At 22.4% G+C, this 19,169-nt stretch overlaps 3 protein-coding genes across 5 annotated transcripts; 1 reads left to right on the top strand and 2 right to left on the bottom strand.

Annotated features, from left to right (window-relative positions):
• Positions 1-889: 889 nt before the first annotated feature.
• Positions 890-2,784, bottom strand: LOC413915 (Golgi SNAP receptor complex member 1). Its single transcript, XM_397354.7, has 5 exons — positions 2,605-2,784; positions 1,877-2,052; positions 1,634-1,815; positions 1,479-1,547; positions 890-1,364 (listed from the first exon to the last, which is right to left on the bottom strand). The coding sequence occupies exons 1-5, from the start codon at positions 2,636-2,638 to the stop codon at positions 1,127-1,129; spliced, it is 699 nt and encodes a 232-aa protein (XP_397354.3). The 5' UTR covers positions 2,639-2,784; the 3' UTR covers positions 890-1,126.
• A 376-nt stretch (positions 2,785-3,160) lies between these two features.
• LOC107964884 lies at positions 3,161-19,105 on the bottom strand. Its single transcript, XM_016913727.2, has 5 exons — positions 18,716-19,105; positions 18,265-18,410; positions 3,896-4,468; positions 3,616-3,810; positions 3,161-3,399 (listed from the first exon to the last, which is right to left on the bottom strand). The coding sequence occupies exons 1-4, from the start codon at positions 18,950-18,952 to the stop codon at positions 3,621-3,623; spliced, it is 1,146 nt and encodes a 381-aa protein (XP_016769216.1). The 5' UTR covers positions 18,953-19,105; the 3' UTR covers positions 3,161-3,399; positions 3,616-3,620.
• Positions 4,975-17,163, top strand: LOC413914 (carbohydrate sulfotransferase 11). 3 transcript variants are annotated; one of them, XM_026442492.1, is made up of 7 exons: positions 4,975-5,270; positions 6,905-7,077; positions 15,470-15,726; positions 15,815-16,055; positions 16,177-16,356; positions 16,442-16,599; positions 16,728-17,163. In XM_026442492.1, the coding sequence occupies exons 1-7, from the start codon at positions 5,258-5,260 to the stop codon at positions 16,813-16,815; spliced, it is 1,110 nt and encodes a 369-aa protein (XP_026298277.1). In that variant the 5' UTR covers positions 4,975-5,257; the 3' UTR covers positions 16,816-17,163. The 3 variants fall into 3 exon arrangements, with proteins under 3 accessions (XP_026298277.1, XP_026298278.1, XP_026298279.1); XM_026442493.1 differs by lacking the exon at positions 4,975-5,270 and adding an exon at positions 11,035-11,204 and having other exon boundaries at positions 6,944-7,077; XM_026442494.1 differs by lacking the exons at positions 4,975-5,270; positions 6,905-7,077 and adding an exon at positions 12,134-12,479.
• Positions 19,106-19,169: the final 64 nt, after the last annotated feature.

Below are 19,169 nucleotides of genomic sequence, written 5' to 3'. Positions count from 1 at the left end.
CTTATATTCGATATTTTTACAATTCTTACTTGAGTTCCTATTACAGACAAAATATAATTTATAAATGTGGTATCTAGTATACGTGGAAATCAGGCACCGTCTTGCCAAACGATTACTTTCATAATGTGCTGTGTTTTGTGAACTTGAATGAGAGAATCTGATGATGCTATACATATATACATATATATATGTACGTATTTGTGTATATATACATGTATAAATGTTCTGTGTATGTAAAATCAATACTTCTTAGTAAAAATTGAAAAAAAAGTAATATTAACAAAAATTGATCTTTCGAACGATAAAGCCCATTCTATATACTATTAATTACAATTACGATATTTGCATTAACGTTATTTTCTTCTGTTATGTAACTTCAAGAATAGAAATCGTTGTGCATCTTGCTACTTTTTTCCCCTATTGCTTTGAATATATATGTTATATCGCAAAAGCATTCGAAACATATTGATTCATAGGCGTATAAAATACAGTGGATTTCCGTAAGAAAAAAAGATGTGTAAATTGTTTTCTTTGCAAGCACAAACTTAGTACTTGCATAGAATTATACTAATAGCAAATAAAAAATCTTATATAAATATCAGTCTATACTGCGATTAGTTAATCTTGATTTTGTTTTAAGTTTGATTTTTTATTATTTTTTGCTGTTTTTACTCAAAAAGATAAAAAAAATTTGTTTTTAAAACAATAGAATAATCATGTACATAGGTAATTAAAAAAAGATACAAATGACTCTGTAAATACATAAAATTTTCATCATTTGTTTTAACTTTTATTAAATTAACATTTCGACTGTGGATTAAAATTTTTTACATGATATTATCCACGATTTATGTTATGTATAAAAAAAACTGTACAGTTTAACATTTTCTTTTTTTTTCTCTCTCTCTTTTACTTTCTTTTTAACTCGTAAGAACGAGAAAACATTCATTCAAGCATTCAGAGTTCACTTACTCATAAATCACGCACAATCAAGGTGCTTTTCACCTTTAGTTTACTATTCATCATATATAGTAAATATATCACCAAATACCTCATCTATGTATGCATTCCCATTGATGAATCACTAATTCCTTATAGGTGGAAGTACTTTGGTATAGAATATTACTTAGTGAAAAGCATAGAGTAACATGAGAAATGTGCAAAATCCGATAATAAAGCCGAGAATAAGTGAATCTCGTCTTTTACGTAGATTTATCCTTTGCACTAAACTATTTACTGCTGGAAATCGATTTGACATGTCATTTAATCTGGTTTGTATACGTTTGAATGTTTGTCTTTGCGTCATCAAATGATCGCGCGTTTCCATTGCTATGCTTATTTGATCATTAAGCAAACGATCCGAACTGAAAAAGAAAATTTTGATTAATCTTATATTTGCCAAAAAAATGTAATACTTTGTATTATGTACAAGTAATAGAATGAATCATAAAACAATTAGTATAATAATCATTGCTCACTTGTGAATATGTTGATTTTCTTTCATATACATTTCCCGTCGATTCAATCCACTCACATTTTTGTAATTACTATTTCATAGAAAATTTATAAATTCTTAATTAAATATTTAAAAACGAAAAATAATTTGAAATAAAAAAGTAATAAATATACATACTCGATTTCTTTACGAACACTTCCTAATAAATCTTCTCTATCTCTTCTTGCAGCAAAATTATTTCTAATTTTATTGAATTCTAATTTATAATCTTTTAATATGTCTTTATGACGTTGCATTGTATGTAACATTGCAGCACCATTTGGTTGCAATTTACTCATTTTTTCATTTATAGAAAATAACTGTAAGAAATATATAATTTATATTATCATTGCAATATTTAACATTAGAATTTAAACCTACTTTAGCAAGTAATGTTTCTATTTCAGAAGCCATATTTTCAAAGACATGTTCTTCATCCAAAAGAGGTACTTCATCACTGTTAACAAGTTTAGCTCCAGTATTAACACCAAGTTTGCTGAATGCTACCAATTTAGCATCAATTTCATTTTCTAAATGTCTTGCTTGCCTTCTAAGGTCTAAAATTAAATATGAAATTAATAATATTAAAAAGTACAAGCAATAGTAAAAATAAATTATATTTTTTCTACTTGTTAGAAAAAGATAAATTTTTTAATGAGGTTAGGGATACTAATAGTAAGATTTGTATGAGATTATTTATTATTTTAATTATTATGAGATTTATTATGAAGTGATTTTAGATTTATAACAATCTAAGTATAAAATCAATTTTCAAATTATAATTACATATATTAATAATATAATTATTTAAATTATATTTTTTATATTCCAGTGAGTATATTTAATATAATGAAAATAAAATATTTTTGATATAATATTTATGTAAAGAAAAATATTTTATTTTTGTTAAATTTTAATAAAAATTCATAAAACAATAACGTATTTTTTGTTTTATGCAATAAAGAAAAGTAAATTAATAGTAGAATGACATATGTCAAAACAAGCCATTATATTACTTGTTGCAAGATCTTTTAGCATTTAAGATTGAAATTTTAATTTTAAATAAAAAATAAAGAACGAAAGTGATATTTATATTGAAGGAAATCTACCTTCCCAATCAACAGCATCTAATGCGTTAGCCATTTGTTGTTCGTAAAGCACGAACGCGATAGTTCCTTTTCTATGATATGTAGATAGATATACACGACATAAGTAACATAGCTTAACGGAACAGATGATAGACGTAGTAGATACCTAACAGTATACCTAACCAACATATACATAGACTTACAGAAGATAAAAAATGGCGAAAAAACTTAAACAAGGATCATTCCCATGAAACGATCACGAAAAATTTTGTATTATCTTATCATTATATAAACAAAAAAGAAAAAGAAAACAGAAAAGTACATTTTAAAATGATTTAAATCTTTTAGAAATAAAAATATTATTTAAATTAAATTAAATATATGTATTTAAATGTCTTTATTTTCATAATTATTTTAATAACATTTATTAAATGTACATATATGAAAAATAAAATATTTTATATAATTATCAAAGTATTAAATAAAAATAGATAAAAATAAAAATAATCAATAAAAATAGATAATGATACAAAATACATAAATCTTAATATATGTGAAATAAATTATACAATTAATATTTTTATTAAAATTATTTATTGATACAATATTTTGTATTAATTCTATACTCATGCAAGTACAGTTAGATTGAAGAGTACTTACTATATAGTAAGTAAACCGGTTTTCAGTGAGATCTCGATAGTTACAAAGCTACTACCTATGCCATGTTATCCTGATATTATTGTCTAGGAGCAAGAGCTAGGAGTGAGATAAATATAATTCAAAAATCTTGGATACTATTCAATTTGACTTCAATTCCTGAATAAATAATAATCTATTACAAAAATCTGTATAGTAAAAAACTTATATGCAAATTATATCTCATAAATAAGAAAAAATAAAATAAAACTTTAATAAAAGAGAAAAAAAATTGAATTTTAATTTATTATGGTTAGATTAATTTATTTTAATTTATTATGAATGTTTCAAATAATTTTAAATATTAAGATAATAAATAAACAAAATCTGTTTTACCGTATTCATGGGATAAGTAGGTCAGTTCTTATTCTCGCCATTTGCCGTTCGGCGGTGCTCGTGTCCTCAAGATATAATTTTAATTCATTCATAAGAACCATCGCAGCACGAAAAGGACTAATATCTTCTTCAATAATCATATCCGAAAAATGATCTTTTAAAAATCGTAATATTATATTCATTTGATGGTTAGATCTGTAAATATGTATAAATTTCGAAAAACTTTGTATTCAAATCATTTTTTAATGAAAATTGAAATTTAATTAAATATTGTTTTTACCTTGAAGAAATTCTTAATTTTTCTTCTCCTTCGATAATAGGCAGTATCTCGATCAAACAATGCATTAAGCAACTAGTCGTTTGTACGATATAAATGTTTTCGAAAATTGCTTCGAAAGATTTTTCTTTCAAGAATGTCAAAAACTCTTTCTCTTTTTTAGGTATTTTTTTGATTTGTACATCAATAATTTTCTCCACTGATGTACTTCTTAAAGCTAAAATCATAGGCAAAATATCTTTCGTTTCTACTTGAAAAGCATGGTTCCTCTCAGTTAAAAATTTAATTTGGTAATTCTTATCAATAGTATCTTCAATCGTAAGACGAATAACAGGTATTGGAATTTGATATTCATTTTCTTCGATTTTGTATGAAATTGTACCATACACATCACAGAAAGGATTTTTATCAAATTTTGGTACATTGAGAGCAACGGTAGCTATAACATAACTATTCGGTTGAATTTTATCAATTCGATATGAAAATATTTCATTAACTAGCTTCCAAAACATCGATATGCCACAAAGTTCATCGTTATCCTTAAGAGATACATAAATTTGAGGATTACTTAACGTTCTGAAATAAAATTAAAAATTTTATATCGTTTACAAATATGTAAACATATTTTTTTATGGATAAAATTGTTAATAATTGTTTTACCGATATTTATTAAGAATTAAGAAAATGAATTAAAAATAATTAATATGAAATTGATTTAATATTATTTTTATTCTGAAAATATTTATTATTTTTTTTAATTTATAATTTTAGAATTTTATTCTTATTTTATAATTATAATTAATTCTATATTAGTATATGATATAATGTATAATGTTTCATATTTCAAAAGAATTTTTGTGATATATCAATCGATTTAGATATAAAGATTAGAAATATAGTTACTTATTATTTAATATTTAATAATAAAAAATCACATTCAAAGAAGCATAAATAATTAAAAGGAGTCTGTACAGTTGTACAGAATAAGATGATTTCAGTGTTGCGTTTGCGCAGACATCATCCAGGCAAATCGACCCGCGAAAACATTAGCCAATCAGCATCTACGAACGAATTGGTTAGTAGCAGACGACGCACGCATGGAAGCATACGAAACAGTGTATACCTCTTTTCAGTAATCTGCAGGATGCCGCCGTGATCGTGTGGTATCTATAGTTTTCATTCAATAAATTAGTTGTGTCACGTGTTTCGCGAGTTTATAATTCGAAGAATATACTAATATAATCGTGTTTCGGTTCACAGTATATTTTGTTCTCGTTTATACAAGATTCTATCAAATCAAAGAGAACCGTTGATATTGCAGAGGATGCAATAGATGCATCGTTGAATTCTGATATTAGGGCATATATGTCCACGCCAAGTATGTATCAAAACAAATAAACATGAAAACATACCAAAATAAATCAGAAAATATGATCATTATATGATATTAATTAAATAGAAAGAAATTTTCTTCTGATCTATTTGATATAGGAAACTATTTGATATACATTGATTATATCACTGCTTAAAAAGTTGAAATCTTTTCATGATTCTATTGATAATGCCTAATTGTATATATATTTGTTTATATACATATATAGACAAAAATTAGTAACTTCTTATTATTTTTTTTTTTAAATGTTATTTATTAATATTAAATATTTAAATTCAATGAATCATTAAAATATTTAATGATTTATTTATAAAATACTTATTATTTAATGATTATTGATTGGTATAATATTATGTTATATTATTAGCATAATTAAAAAAAAAACATAAAATTAAGTTTAGGAAAAAAAATTATCTGTGTGCGCGCATATTTTTCGGATTTCTATAAAAACTTTTCAATAAAACGTCCATCGATTCTTAAATCTAATGTTCTACTTTATAAATATTGCACGTATTATTTTGTGGCCTTGAAACTTCGCTGAATAAGCAAACATATATTTTTATAAGACATAATTTATTTCATTATTTTCTTTTTAATAATATTATATAGAAAAAAACAATTTAATAATAATTGATATTAATATTAATATAAATATTAATCGATATTAATGTAATTGATATAAAATATTCGATTGAATAGTTGAATAGTAAGAAAATGTATTAAATAAAATTACTTATTATATTCATTTGATAATTACACCAAAAAATCCTTTACATATATGATATGTAAAAATATTACAAGGATTTTATTTATATATTATAAAGCATTGTTGTAAAATTAAAATGTGTAAATATAAATGGTATATGTAAATTTTAGTTATTATTTTACAGATAGAATTATGTTATTTATTTTTTTTTATTCATAACCTTACAAAATTTTATAATTTTATTTCATTTTAAGTTTTTTAACAGGTATGCATCCTTAAAAAAGAGACACGTGATTGCTGATGACTAATCATGTATATTCTATTTCAATAAATATACGACATATTATTATTTTGAGTTTTTTAAATTTATTCCAATTATTTTTTTTATAAAAAATTATGAAAAATGTAAAAAATAATTTTCTAAAAAAAATTACATATAATTTATGTTTCTAATAAATAAATTAATTCAAATTTTGGAAAATGAAATAATTATAATCATTCACAAATATAGAAAAATAAAACCAGTTTTATTATTTTATATTTATGTTTAAGTTTATATTAGCAGATTTAATTTTTTTTTATCTAATTTTAATATTTGTTTCTTTTCAATACATATAAGTTTAATGCAATATAATAATGCATAGTATAAATATGTTCATATATAGAATATACAGAACAAAAAAAAGTTATATTATTAAAGTGAAATTTTATAATTAAAATTTTATGGAAAAATTTTAATGAAATATTTTAATTTTATCAGAAAATATTAAATTTTCTTAGAAATTATGATTGTATAGTATTATATGAGAGTTATCTAAATGTACAAACATTTAATTTTTTTTTTATTGATTAATAATAAATATGTTTGATTCGATTGATCAGTGTACTATAGAAATCGATTCACCTGTTTCAGTTCGATATGAATATAGAAGAAAAATTGTACATCGGGAGAAGATGACATTGCGACGATATGTGTTCGCGGCGATTAGGCGAACACTGCTGGCTGCTGGTATCTTGACTTTGTTGGTGTTACTTCTATCTAGTCAGGATGCCGACAACAATGTGCACCAAGGGCTTTTGTTGGAGGTGAGTGATGATTTTTTTTATATATTGGCCAAGGATTTCTTTTGTTCTTGGAAAAAAATTTTCCACGCGCGAAATTTAGGATTCAGACTACCAAAAAATTAGGCAGATCAGTTTTGAAAGAACAAATATTATAAAAAAGCTACGAGACAATCGTTTTTATTATAAAAATATAATTGAAAATTATGTTTTTGTTCGAAATAATGAAAAATTATGTTGATTTCTTTTTTAAAAAAAAAAAATATTCTTTTATTTTTATAAAAAATAACATTTAATGTTAGAAAAAGATGATCTTACTTAATTAGATTTATATTATAGAATAAAATATATGTATTTCATTATCTAATTAATATTTTTTTTTATTTTATATATTTTTTATATAAAAATTTGTGAATTTTAAATCATTAACTTCACTTTTATCAATAATCAAATATTAATAGTCTTTTATCTTTCTTATTTCTTTCAGTCACACATCAAGAAATAAAAGTATGATTGTTATATTATTAGTTTATCATAACAAATGAATAAAAGACATATAACAAAGAATTAAGAAATTGAATAACGAATATAATTTCATCTGTTACTTATTGTTTGAATAAATTTCTATTTGATATTGTTGTCGTTAATTAATACTTCTTCGAACAATGCTTACATATAATCTATTCAATATACTATGAGTGATTATGTAAAAGATGATTTACTATATACTTTATATTTCATTATATTTTTTTCAATTTTATTGATATACGTTTTTTAGTTTACTTTTTCAAAACAAATGAATTCTAATAAAATAAATGTATTTAGACAAATTTTTTATGCATGCTACAAGAATGATTTTTAGTTATATATTCATTACTTTATATGATGGGAGAGAAAGATTAAGGTTTCATTTTCTTATGAAATTAATATTTTTTTTTCTATTAATTTAAAAAAATATATCATGAAGTTATTTCTTTCTAATTTTTTTTTTTTTTTTTGATATATGAGAAAAATTATTTTTAATATTATATCGTTCTGTATGCATAATTTAATCTTGGAGAATGATTAATTTTTTCCAATACTGTATCAATCTAAGATTGTTCGAAAAAAAAGTTTCTTCTCTTTTTTACCCTTTCGATAGAGTGAAACAGTTCTCAGTCTTACGTAAAGCAACGTAGATTGGCAGATTTCCAGGCGCAATGCGACACACAAATGTAGCTGCCTACAATTGTACGATACTACCCCTTTAAGCATGCAAAGAATGGTTAAAGTTACCCCTCAATCTCGACAATTACTCTACCAATATAAATCGATTTCTTGCTGATATTGACGATTGCAGTTTTATTTAATACTTTTTTAATGATTCTATCAGGTGGATAGAAATCGATAGTTTTGAAATGACAGTTCCTGATAATCAAATTTTTATTTTTTTTAAATAAAATTTTAATAATTTCCTTGCTACAATTATTGTAATAAATATTTAACTTTCGAACAGCCGATTGTTAAATAATCTTATTTTCAAATAATCTATTTTTAGCACATATTACCTTTGTTAATTATCTTAATATGAACATATATAATTTTAATTTTAAAAACAAGAACTATTTCTGAAGTATAGATTACAAATTATCTATAGTTAGGTAGTATTATTATTATCAGTATTATCTGAGGATTATCAATTAAAATTTAATTTAGTCAAATTCTACTCAATTTGTAATAATTTTCATTTTAATTTGAAATTAAATTTAACAATTTTTACTAAACAATATACATAATACTTGATTTTGGGAAAAACTTTGTTTTTTTGGTTTATTTAATTTTAATAAAATATTTTTTATAATTTGAATTGTGTAGAGCACAAATTTTTAAATTTTAATTTTAGAATTTAGATAATTTGACTAGATTTTAACCAATAAACTTATTACTTATAACTCTTATTATTTTACCATTTTTTTATAATGATTTTTCTTGTTTTCTTGTCTTCTCTACTTCTTTTATTAGCGTTTTGCAAAAGTTTCTAATATATTATTGTGCTTTTATCATTTTCGCGTTTAAAAGAAGAGAGTTATACTAAGAGCTTCGAGAAATCATCTTCGTGATGATCATTTTCTGCACGGTGTGGTCTCAATTCTCGGTATCGGTTTTAATTTTGAATTCCTATCCCGTGCGACCATCGTTGCGTGGTTTATTCTCACAGACGGTTTCAAATGTAATATTCATTTTAACTCTATTTATTTATTTCTTGGAACATTGAATTTTAAATGAAAATTTTTGTAATTATATATTAAATATTTGCTGTAATTCATATGAAGATTAAACATTGAAAAAAAGATAGAGTATAATTGACTTTTATGTGAAATATTTTACATAATAATAGAAGTAATCGAATATTTGATTTTGATTTGATCAAATTTGAAAGTGAATGATGTTAATCATAAAATATTCAAATTCAATGCATTAAAGCTTGATATATATTTTACAATTTTAATTTATAATTTAAAATTTAAAAATTATATTGCCATAGAACTAAATCGCTATAAAACATAATGAACAATGATAAGAAAATGAATCAGGATTTAAAAAAAAAGATATATGGATATCTTTACATGATTTCCCAAGTCACATGACATTATAAAGGGTTAAATCTATCTCTCCAAACAAGCTTCGAATAGTATCTAAAAAAATTCCACGACTTCCTGTTTAACATACGATAACAGAAGCAAACATCGTTTTCAACTTTAGAAAAGAAGCAGTATATTATTGTGTTCACATAAAACGTAGTTTTAATTCTTAAGTCAAAGTATTTTTGATTGATTTTACGTGTTTAAACTACAACACAGAGATCGCGTAACGATTTACATAAAATTACATTCGTTAGCGAGAAAGCGTAATACGCAAAGGAAGTTATACAACTAGATACAGCAAAGAGCCACAGAAGTATCTTCTTACGTAATGTGTATACCCGTATACAGATGATGGTCCACTAGAACCGGTCTATAATACTTTCCGTGTTTGACCGATGATATACAAGAAAAATATATTAGCTGAAAATAGATGATCCATAAGCAAATTGAAAAAGATTCCATTTTTCATTTTTGTTTTTTTCAAAGTCCAACATGCTGTAAAGTTATCTTGTATTTCTTCTACAATAGAATTTATATTTCTTGAAATCTTGTGAAGATCTTATTATATAAACTTTGTAATGAAACTTACACGTCATTTTCATTTTTTCTATTTAAATACAAAGGTTTTATGTTTCTGATTTTTTAATAATTTCATTTATTATTTATTTCTTGTTACATTTATCCTTTATACCTGAAAATTTAATATTTTCTTTTTATTCTGTTTTTTTTTGATTATGAAGAATTTTTTAAAAAAATTTATCTAATTCTAAATATATATACTAAATTTTAATTAATTAAATAAACTTAATGTTTTTTTTTGTTTTCTAATTAAAAAAAGTTTAGGATTTTTTTCTTTTTGTTATATACCTTTATACTTTTAGAATTATAAATATATATTAGAAGTATATATTGTATGTAGCTTCATACCGAAAATTAATATCATTAATTTCTTTTTGAAGGGAAAAGTTAGATGTTCACCGTGAGATACTTATGAACTAGCAAGCGTGTTGCAATCGCTCTTAATGTCATTGAGAGTAATCATTCTCCTTGTGCAGAGTCCCTCGTTACGACAAGTGCACCAAGCTAAATAAGCATCATTTCAAATAATTTATTATGAAATTCGTATCAAAGAAACAAAAAATTATTTTATATTAATCATTAAATTGTTTTGAACATAGAAATCATTATTAAATTATTATTATATTTGATCTATAACATTTTCTAATAAAATTTATTTTTAAATAACAATGATTTTCATAATTGAGAAAATTTTAAAACAAATTTTAAAATCTTTATTTTAATAAAATTATTTTTTTGCTCTTTATTAATTTGAACTAATATAGTCTTTCGTTTTAAGGTATGAATCATTTCATGAACAAGAATCAAGTGATAACAACGGATAGATAACTAGAAGCACATCGATTCGTCGTGATTGGAAAAATTATCGACTTAGAACGAAACAAAGTTGAAATACGAATCGTCAAGAATTACGCTCTGGAATGTATATAGATTGTTGGATAATTATAGGTTAGATAGATGAGTAATTTATTCGATATTAAAATCGATTACGATTCATGTTATTTAATTTGAGAATTTTTTTTATTTTACAAAAAAATTTTATTTTTATTTTTATTATAAATTTTTTGTAGTTGCATAAAGTTATATCAAAATAAAATATTTAAAATTTTTAAATTAAAATAAAATTAAAATAAAATTAATTTTATTTTTAAGAAAATTAATCGAATTACTTGTAAATTATATTACAATAATATTATATAATTTTTATGAAACATTCTATATAATTATTTAAATTAAAAGTAAATATTTAATCTTTAAATTTTTTGAAAAATTAATCAAACTCTACTCTTAATTATGCACTATCGATTAATTGCTGGCAAATCGCTGACGACCTAAAATCGATTAAACTTGACGTCCAAGCTTATCGATTCAAAAACTCGAAAGTAGGAACTTTCGAACAAAATGTATGTCGAAGAAAAGATTATTCACAATATATCGATTAAATCGATTCATCGAGCTTAAGCTATATATCGAAATTCATTATTATTATTATATTATATATTAATTATTATTAAATTATATATAATGTTTCATATTAAAAATGCATGATGGAACATTGCTATCTGCGATGTAAACAAATGTATTTGAATTAATGCAATTAGTCGCAATGATTAGCAAATCGTTTGTATATTCGTAATCACCAAAGATTCACTAGCTTCCGCAATGAAATATATATATTATACATATATACAAATTCGTATATTTCCATGAATCCAATAATATGATTTGATCGTCAGTGATTAGTTAACATAAAAAGTTTTATATTTAAATCTATTAATTATTTTTCGATACTTTCTTAATAAAACTGTCATTTTTTTCTATAGCTCCATCTATACTCATATCATCTAATCTTCAATTGAACTTTTTCAAATCTGTTTTATCGATCTTTTAATTATCAAATGTGTACTTCATTTTTCAGTGATATTTTTGAAATTGCATTACCTATGAAAATACGTAAGAGCATAGATAGATGCAAAATTGAGGTGTAGTGCAGCGTGCGCTGCACCACTCGTGTGGCCCATATTCACCGCGTCGACGGCGTCGGCGTCGGAATAGCTATTCGGCTTCCAGTCCGAAATCAATAAACGGAAGACAGTATTTCTATATTCGGTGTTTCCGCCTAGCCACGATCATTGCGTTCTACTCTCAACCATTAGAAATTTGTCTTTTTGTTGATGACATTATCGTTTGTTCAAAGAGAAAGAAAATTTGTTGTTTATTAAGGTAGCACAATTGATGAGAAAGAATGTTAGAAAAATAAAATGTTTGAAAATCTATCTTAAAATTTTCAAGTGTTAAATATATTGGAAGAGTTTTATTTTAATTTTTTTACAATTAAAATTATTCTTAGTTAAGAGGTAAAATAATTGGGTTAAGTAATAATTTATAAGTTATTTAATTTTATGTATTCTTATTTGATTTTTAATAAATTTAAAATATTTTTTATAAATTCAATCATTTCTCTAGTATTAAAGTGATAGAATTAATATTAAAATAAATCTAGAATTTTTAATGAAAATTTAATATTCAAATATATTTAATCATTTTGTTCTATACATTCTATACATTCTATAAAATGCATAAATATATAAATGTATTGTATTAAATGAAATATAGATTAAATAAAAATTTAGTGAAATTAAATAGATAAAAGATAAAAAATAGATTTAATTTTAAATATTCATTCATATTTTGTGAAATTGAAAAATCAATATAAATAAAAAAAAATATAATATAATATAATATAATATATATAATATATAATATATAATATAATATAATATAATTTCATTCAATTTAATTCAATTTTTCAATATTCTTCAATATTATCAATAATCATTTATCAACAATCTAAAAAATTATATAATCATACAAGTGATCAATTAAGTAGTTTACATAATTTTCAATTTAAATGTTTATTTCTTAGTTTTAACTCATAAGTATTCTATAAGCAATGATGTAAGAGTTTTTAAGGTTTCTGAAACATTTTCACGGATTTTAAGAAATCTTACAATTAAATGCTCTACAAATTTTCTTTTTTTTCCTTTTTTCTTTTTTATCTTTTCATATCATCTTTATTTTTAATTTAAAATTGATTATCACTTAAAATTGAAATTCTTTCTTAAATGAAGAAAAATTGTTTTTTATTATAATTTATTTTTATTTATTCTTTGCGATGTTTCAAAACTCATATTGGATTTACTTTAAATTGTAAAAACCTCATGAGATATTGATTATATAATGACGGATTTCAATGCTTGAGATTAAATATAATTACCAGTAATAATAATATGTATGAATCATGAAATATTACTGGTATATAATTATAAAAAAAAAACTAGAAAAAATTTAAAAATTGAAATTTTTAAATTTATTTGATTTTAAAAAAAAATCTTTAAATGCAGACTGCTAATTATACAATATATTATAAATTATTAATCTAAAATTATGTAATAATTTCAACATTATAGTCACTATAATACATCAAAAAGTTTTTTATTAACATTTCAAAATTTTGATCGAATTTTTACTATGTACATAATCTTACATAATCTTTAAACCTATAAAAAGTCTTTAGAATGTAGACAATTATGCTTGGAATCTGTACTGATTGTTCGATTATAATGCGCCAAGTAGGCGTACAACGCGTAATCATACCGAATAAGCAGCGGCGAATGTTCTGATTAATTGCAGAAATTAGGAAATTGGATTAACCTTGCATGCAGATAGATGGTTGGCATACATAGCGCATGTACGTTAGTTGAAAGAAAACAGGTTTATGGCGGCAAGCTTTGAATTTTAAAACGAGTTAAGAATTCTAAAATTGACTGAAAGTTTAATTATTTTATTTGAATTGTTCTATTATAATTTGTATATAATCAGATAATCAATTTTACTATCTATTTATTAATTACTTTTTATTATTGTATTATTCGCTTTATTGTTTAATTATTTTATTTCATATAAATTTAGATTAAATTTAGGATGTTAATGTTCCAAATTTAAAAATCATTATAAAAATATGGGAAAAAAGGTAGAAATTTATTTTTTTTTAATTATTTAAATTCTTTAAAATATTTTTTTGTTAAGATATATATTACTTATTAAAAAAATAGTTTTAAATAACACATATTTTCAATAAATTTGAATGTATTAATTTGCAACAAAGAATATAAAATATAGATTTTAAATGATAAAAAAATAATTATTTACTTTATAGAAAAAGATTGAATGAAAACCGGTTTTTTAATTTTTTTTCACAAACAGCCTTAATATTTCATGCATTCAATTTTAATGATTACATAATGTCTTATGTGACATGAAATGATTTTATATATAGATAAGTTATATATTTCATTTGAAATAAACAAGGTAATGCATTTATCTATTCTTCTAATGTTATTGCAGTTATTTGTGCATAAAACATGAAAAATAATATTGATTAATTTTTTATCCATATATTAAATGACAATAATTACATCGATAAATTAAATATCGATTATTTTTTCCGGACTATTGTTGCTATTATCTACATCTGAAATTCCACAATTTGCAATGAATTGTATTCACAAAGACATTTAATTTCAATTTTATAATATGTATTCGATTTTGTGATTTAATTCAAATTATTCATATGAATTTCAAAACTCTAATATTAGAACAAATTAAATATGAATATGAGCATTTAATGCAAAACAGTTTAAACCATGAATATTAAAATAAATATTAAAATATTTAAATTCTTTTTCCCTTTCCCAAAATATCTAAATATTTGAATTTTTTTTGAACTATATTTTTCAAGAATTATAATTAAAATATCTGAAGTTTTCAAATATTTCTAGTTTTAGTAGAATTTTTCGAATATTTAAATTTTTTAAGTATTTAAATTTTTCGAATAAATTTTGAATTTTAGATTTTCATAATAGATATCTAAATTTTTCAATTATCTTAATACATGAATATTCAGTATTGCTATTTTAAAATACTTACAGTAATGAATTTAAAATTTTAATTTATTCGCTAGAAATAAAAATGATATAACGTAATTCTTTTATCATGTTTAATGAAGTATACGAATATATATATATATATATATATATATATGTAACTTCATGTAATAATCCGAATTAGAAATATAATTTTGGAATATTTGAAGAATTATATAAAATTATAATATAACATGAATATTAATGGGAAGTATTAATTCTCAATAGGAGGATTCAAATCTGACACCAGAGGAAAAGTTGATGGAAGAAGCAGCAATCGCTGAAACTGAAAAACGATTGTATGAAAGAAGAAAATTTTTGGCAGATAAATGCGCTAAAGAAGGTTTAGATCGACCTGGAAACGATTCTCTTCATAGACCTAATGCTTGGGAATTTCTTGTAAATAGAGAATACCATTTAATATGGTGTAATGTTTTCAAAGCAGCCTCTACCTCTTGGATGTATAATTTTAATCTACTCGCGGGGTAAAAAATATATGTTATATTAAAATATTCTTTATACGAATTGCTCATCAAATTAACAATTAACAAATTTTATTTATAAATTTTTTAGATATAGCCCGCAATTCTTAAAGGCCTCAAAAGCAGTACCTGTTTCTTTAGCAAGGCAGAAATATCCCAGATATACAGCAGATGAGTTAAACAAGTTCCTAAATGACAGCATCAGTTTTTTGATAGTAAGGCACCCATTTGAGAGATTGCTCAGTGCCTACAGAGATAAATTGGAGCATAGCTTGCCACACACATTTCATAGCAATCTTGGAGCTCATATTGTTTGGAACTATAGATCTAGGGTAAGAATTTATTATCATTAAATTTGATTAATTTGATTACTTTAGTTCAATTTTATTTTAATATTCTGTTAATTTAACTAATTTTCTCTTATGATTCTTTTATTTTTAAATGATTGCATAGGATCCAAAGACAAATGGACGACATGGTCCAAGGTATCCACTTTTTGAAGAATTTGTACAGTGGTTATTATGTCAATGGAAAGCTGGAAATGAGCTTGATATGCATTGGACTCCAGTTGTGATTTTTTGCACACCCTGTCAAGTGCGATTTGACGTAATTGCTAAATTTGAAACGCTCCACGTAAGTATTCTTTGAAGAATTTTAAATAAATCGATACAATTGATCTATCTTATTTTGAAAAGAATGTCGATTACTAATTTTAAAGGAAGATCAAGATTATCTTATAAAACAAGCCCATGTAGGGCATATCATTAAGCCAGAATGGAAGAATCCTACAAGAGGTGTTCAAACGAAGGATGTAATAAAGAATTATTTCGCTCAATTATCGAAATCTCAAATTAAAGATCTTTATGAGATGTTTAGGTAATATCTTCAAAAACTTTATATATAATATTTTTATATATAATACTTTTAATACTTATACTTTATAGTAGTACTTATTATTATTATTATTATTATAGTATTTTTTTATTATTCTTATTTTATTTCAGATACGATTTTGTGCTTTTTGGATATTCTCCCGATGAATATATAGCACTTGGAAGAGATGAAAACACGGTATTAATCTGTAAAAATTAATGATAGTATTTTATAGATAAATAACAAACGCATCAGCGTTTGAATTGTTTTTCTTTCTATTTTATCTCTTTTAAATTATATAAAGCGATATCAAAATGATATCAATTACAACGAATATATTTGATAGAATATCTCACGAGTTAGGATGAAAAATAGAAACATACCAAAATTGTTGGAATAAACAATAATCATGCGAAACACTGCTACATTTAAATTTTTAATAAATAAAGTGTTACAATATATTAAATTGTTAAGGCCTAAGGCGATTAAACATTTGTAAATTGTTATAAATCAATGTAAAAATGATTTTAAATATTTCGTATCTATAAAAATATTCCATTGCTTAAACACTATACATAACAATGAATTTTTTAGTACATAAATGTTTATGATTAAGAGCAATGCTTACTTTGTTAATTTTTTGTGCTTAAACATCGAATAGTTTAATATTTCGAAATAGAGTACTTTTCATTTCTAAATAGAATATATAAAAATAATTTTCAAAGAATATAATGTAATATATATATAAAGAAAATTTTTATTCCAAATTATTTCAATTTAATGAAAAAATATCAAAAATCAACTGTTTTATATTTGCGTATTTTAAAAAATATATGTTTTCTCTAATTTTATATATGTAAATAAATATATATACATATATGTGTAAATACTAAATGTATATACACATATATTAATGAACATTGTTGAAATGGTTATTATTATCATTGTACCAATGATAATAATATTCTCACGAGATGTAATAAATAATTAATAATAGTTAAGACTTGCAACTTCCAAATGCAAATATTTAAAGATTTATGAGTTTAAAGTTTTTTACTATTTATTTTAAAACAGATTTTTGTGTTAAATAGAGTTATATCTTTATAAAACAGCTTTTATATAAAGATTTAATAATTGTTTTAAATATTATATAGTACTTATATTTAATATGAAAATCAAATTATTAAAATATTTTTTGTCAATAAAATCAAATTGTTTGTAAAATTGAAAAATAACAAAAATGCTATAATAAATTAATTCCTCATAATTTTAAATTATAAATACAAGATGACAATAATTATATATTAATATAAAAAATGAAAAAAGAAAAATTATATATAAAATTAACACTTATTTGAATAAAATTATAATTTAATTATAATTTAATTTAATTAGTTAAGAATATGAAGTAATAATAACATATAAGAAATATTTAATTTGTTGTTTAAAATAAAATAGAGTATAAATAATTTTTGATAATAAAACATTTATCAATGTATTTACTTGTAAGATATTATTTTTGTTATTTTTTTTATTTATAATTTCTTAAAATAATAAGTTATTAATATTTACTATAAAAATTTCTTATGAATATCTATCATTAACGTATTTCTTAAAAATCAATACTTGTTTCTATATTTTATTCATAATTATCCATAATGTACTTACTTTTCTGAATTGTTCATTAATTCTATTCCAATAACCCATTTGTCAGAAAAAATATATTTCCAATTGCTTTTTATTATCATATATTCACAGGAATCAGATTTATGTTTTATCTTCTTTATCACTGGTTGACCATCTATGGTGTACAACTACAAATTATACATATAAAATTTATTTAAAATATATTTTAAAACTGATTAAAATTTGTATTAATATTATAAATATATATCAATTTTTTTAATATAATTTCCTATTATATTAAAATATAAATTTATTATTAATTTTAATGTAAACTACTTTTTTTTAAGTTATGTATATAATATATATAATTAATACATAGTTGATATAATTGAACATAAAAATAATAATAATATTTCGAAAAAAAGATATTTTTCCGAATTTTTCAAAAAACCTTTTTTTTTTTAAATAAATAATATATAAATAATAAACTCACATCACTATCACAATCCAATGTTATATTTCTTCCATATAATGCTTGATTATATAAAGATTCTAAAGCATGTTTTGTCATATCTTGAATTTCTTTAATATCATTTTTTGTTTTTTGGATTCGAGTTTGCACATCTGACAATTGTTTCATTAAATGTTCTTCTACGGGATTGCATTTTGAAGTTGATATTGGTAACTCATCATCGCTGAGTGCAAACATATCTTCGTCCATTGAATCCATTTATATTTTTGAAAATAGACACAATATTCAATGATTATTTAATAATAGATAATTAATATTACCAAAAACATATAATATAAAATCCTTCTACGTTCACAGCAATTTGTATGATTCATCATGTGATAAATTAATTTTAAGTGTCATTTTCAATCAATACAAAATTTAAATATATAAAATACCGAATTAAGTAATGAAAATTAAATTATAATTAAAAAAA

Source organism: Apis mellifera, linkage group LG8, assembly GCF_003254395.2.
Source record: "Apis mellifera strain DH4 linkage group LG8, Amel_HAv3.1, whole genome shotgun sequence".
Taxonomy (NCBI): Eukaryota; Metazoa; Arthropoda; class Insecta; order Hymenoptera; family Apidae; genus Apis; species Apis mellifera.
The sequence above is the reverse complement of the archived record's forward strand: the minus strand, read 5'-3'. Positions and strand labels throughout refer to the sequence as shown.

Excerpts from the sequence above, each read along its gene's own strand:
- LOC413915 (XM_397354.7), bottom strand. The coding sequence starts at position 2,638 with ATGGCTAACGCATTAGATGCTGTTGATTGGGAAG. Across the intron at positions 1,816-1,876 it reads TAGAAACATTACTTGCTAAA|TTATTTTCTATAAATGAAAA; the intron begins GTAGGTTTAAAT and ends TATTTCTTACAG. Across the intron at positions 1,365-1,478 it reads GAAAATCAACATATTCACAA|TTCGGATCGTTTGCTTAATG; the intron begins GTGAGCAATGAT and ends TTTCTTTTTCAG.
- LOC107964884 (XM_016913727.2), bottom strand. The coding sequence starts at position 18,952 with ATGGATTCAATGGACGAAGATATGTTTGCACTCAGCGATGATGAGTTA. Across the intron at positions 4,469-18,264 it reads TTAATGAACAATTCAGAAAA|AACGTTAAGTAATCCTCAAA; the intron begins GTAAGTACATTA and ends ATTTTATTTCAG. Across the intron at positions 3,811-3,895 it reads AAATTAAGAATTTCTTCAAG|ATCTAACCATCAAATGAATA; the intron begins GTAAAAACAATA and ends ACATATTTACAG.
- LOC413914 (XM_026442492.1), top strand. Across the intron at positions 7,078-15,469 it reads ACCAAGGGCTTTTGTTGGAG|GAGGATTCAAATCTGACACC; the intron begins GTGAGTGATGAT and ends AATTCTCAATAG. Across the intron at positions 16,056-16,176 it reads TTTGGAACTATAGATCTAGG|GATCCAAAGACAAATGGACG; the intron begins GTAAGAATTTAT and ends ATGATTGCATAG.